Raw genomic sequence first — 3203 nt, 5'->3', positions numbered from 1 at the left:
ATATTGATGGTCAAGGGACTGATGTTCTGGTACGCATCACTGAAAGCTAACAGCATGAAAACAAGCTTCCCCTGCAATCAGTCTGAAACATCATCTATCCACATTCCCCAGAAATGCTGCCTGACCTACTGAATACTCCAGCACTGTGTCCTTTTGTGGATTGAGCAGCACCTGCTGTTCTTGTTTCTGTAAAGCAAGGAGTGTGTTGGTCTTTAAAGCAACAGTTGAATACAAGTATAGAGCTGTCATAAACTGTGTCATAATATAGTGCCTTGGTGAGACGAGTCTTGTGCACAGTTATGGTCTGGTTGCCTCCAAATGGATGCAGTTATTGGAGGAGTGCTGAAAATTCATCAGGCTGTTCCCAGGAGTTTAGACACAAAGTGCTGGAGTAATAACTCAGTGGGTCAGGCAGCATCACTGGAGTCAAAACGTGAGTGACGTCTTGGGACGGAACCCTTCCTCAGACTGACCCAAAACGTCACCCATCTTTTTTCTCCAGAGATGCTGCTTGACCTGCTGAGTCACTCAAGCACTTTGTGTCTCTTTGGTATAAACAAGCATCTGTAGTTCTTTGTTCATAATTGTTTGTCTGATGAGGGCAGAGAGTAAGTTAGACCTGTTGACTCAGTCTTCACAGTGGCAGAGCTCCTATCGTGTATGGACTGCACTGAGGTTCACCAGAGATGGCACCTCTGAGGGGGTCTTTTTAGCTTCTCCACCAAGAAGATTCAATGAGAATCACCGGGATATCCAGGAGCTAATTCATGCCTGAAGAGGCAAGGGGGACAGATTGCATCTGATGCCCTTCCCATGCTTTAAATAACCACTCACCCTAGTAATCTTCTCTGTGCACTTGCCCACCTCGAGTCTGCTTCAACTTCAAGACCCTGTTTAGAATCCACATCCTGCCTCTCCTAACCCCTCTCAGCCTGGACACTAGTGAAGCAGTCTAGGGGTCTAGGCTCTCCCTTGCACAGCGGCACTTTACAAATCTAACCAATTACATCAATTCCCCCCTTCCCCCCCCCCCCCAGCACATTAATGTCACACTGAGGCACTCCGGATATCAGATTGAAGTGTCTTTTATTTGCTCATGTTTATACGGATTGAGCCCCACATTTCCTCAGCTGGCTTTGATGCCTGCAGAGTTTAACAGTGCAAAGGTTCATGCAGCATTAGCCTAGCTGAAGCTGTTGCCCTGAGATTATCTCCTATTCTTTACAGTACACATATTCCTGAGACCCGTCTCCACCAACATGCATTTCTCATAGTTGCTTGGTGTATTAGCAAGCGTTTGGCACTTGTTGCTGCTCGCTGTTCACTTCACCCGTTGTCCTTTACTGTGTCCCCTGGACATTCTCTGCTTCATCCTTCGTTACTGTCTCTTCACCATTCATTGGCCCGGTTCCTAAAGCTAGCTGGCTCTCGCCTCCTGCTGCTTTGGTGTCTGGCACTTTTGCAACTTCATCCTTGTCCTTTAGCTTGTCCTCAACCTGATCGCCCCCCTTCACCGCCACGGCTCCCATTAAACCTTCACCCTCCTTCGTCTGAGAAGGGCCTTTTCCTTCAGTCTTCTGTTCAGAACGCTTTTCTTCAACCTTTACTTCTGCTTTTTCTTCTTTCTTCTCTTCTGCCTTTTCAATCTTCTCTTTATCCTTTACTTCGGCCTTCCCTTCAACTTTTTGCTCTTCAGCCTTCACGTCTGTCATCTCTTCAACCTTCTGTCCATCTTTTATTTCAGCCTTTACGTCTTCAGTCTTCTCTTTAACCTTCTCTTCAACCTTTTCCTTTACTGCTTTCTCTTCAACCTTTCCTTTAGCCTTCTCTTCATCCTTTTCTTCAACTGTCTGTTCCTCTTTAAGCTTCTCTTCCTTGACCTCAGCCTCCTCCTCGACCTCAGCCTCCTTGACCTCTTCCTCCTTGACCTCTTCCTCCTCCTTGACCTCTTCCTCCTCCTTGACCTCTTCCTCCTCCTTGACCGCCTCTTCCTCCTCCTTGACAGCCTCTTCCTCCTCCTTGACAGCCTCTTCCTCCTCCTTGACAGCCTCTTCCTCCTTGACAGCCTCTTCCTCCTCCTTGACAGCCTCTTCCTCCTCCTTGACAGCCTCTTCCTCCTCCTTGACAGCCTCTTCCTCCTCCTTGACAGCCTCTTCCTCCTCCTTGACAGCCTCTTCCTCCTCCTTGACAGCCTCCTTGACAGCCTCTTCCTCCTCCTTGACAGCCTCCACCTCCTTGACCTCCTCCTGTTCCTCACCCTTCTCAACCTTCTCTCCATCCTTTCCTTCTGCGACCTCCTTTTCATCGTTTTCCTCTTCGACATCCCCCTTTGCCTCTTCCTCTTCCCCCTTATCTTCTCCCTCCTCTGCAGCTTGTTCTGCTTCACTTGGTTCCTTGTCCGCATCTCCCTGTCTTTCTGCGGCCTCACCTTGTGTTTCTCCTTCCTGATCCATCACCACCTTGTAATCAGCTTCCAACTCTGCCATGTTAACTTCCTTCGTTGTTGCACTAATGATTTCTTCTACAAACCTGTACTGAGGCATGAGCTTTGTTGAGGTGGCTTTGGTCTTGGTTGTCATGTAGGTTGCATGTGTTAATGGCTGTGGTTTGTATGTATATGTTGAGGGAGTGTAGTCACCGAATCTTGTCTCTTCTCCTTCAAGCAGTTTCCTTCAAATATAAAACAATGATGTTACAGCATCAGACTCATAGATACCTGCAGCTCAGAAACAGGCCCTTTGGCCCAACTCATCCCTGCTGACCGAGATGGCCCATCTAAGCTAGTCCACTTTACTGCATTTGGCCTTGTGTCTCTAGCCCTTTCCTGTCCATGCACCTGTCGAAATGACTTCTAAATATTGTTAATGTGCCTGCCATGTTCTCCACAGACGCTGCCTGGCCTGCTGTTAATCCAGCACTTTGTGTCTATTTGAAAACCGGCATCCGCAGTTCCATGTATCTCATTTACAATCAGGGCCATGGACATGGTTACGCGCCCGTCGCTGCTGGAGTCCAGTCTCCCCTCCTCTCCTCTCCTCTCCAGCACTAGGCGGCACAGTCCCCGGGCCGAGTGTACGGGCCCCATCTCGGGAGGGGGGGGGGGGGGGGGGGGGGAGGGGGGAGGGGGGAGGGGGGAGGGGGGGAGGGGGGGGGGGAGGGGGGGAGGAGGGGGGGGGGGGGAGGGAGGGGGGGAGGGGGGGAGG

General features: G+C 50.0%; 1 protein-coding gene across 1 annotated transcript in view; it reads right to left on the bottom strand.

Moving 5' to 3' along the window:
• Positions 1-1085: 1085 nt before the first annotated feature.
• The window catches only part of LOC144610054 (uncharacterized), a 10150-nt gene continuing 8032 nt past the window's right edge, over positions 1086-3203 (bottom strand). Inside the window, 2 exon segments of the mRNA XM_078428553.1 lie at positions 1086-2670; positions 2790-2836. Coding sequence (XP_078284679.1) covers positions 1341-2670; positions 2790-2836 — 1377 coding nt within the window. The 3' untranslated portion in view covers positions 1086-1340.

Source organism: Rhinoraja longicauda, chromosome 35 (assembly GCF_053455715.1).
Source record: "Rhinoraja longicauda isolate Sanriku21f chromosome 35, sRhiLon1.1, whole genome shotgun sequence".
NCBI classification, from domain to species: Eukaryota; Metazoa; Chordata; class Chondrichthyes; order Rajiformes; family Arhynchobatidae; genus Rhinoraja; species Rhinoraja longicauda.
This window is presented reverse-complemented; position numbering and strand designations above follow the sequence as displayed.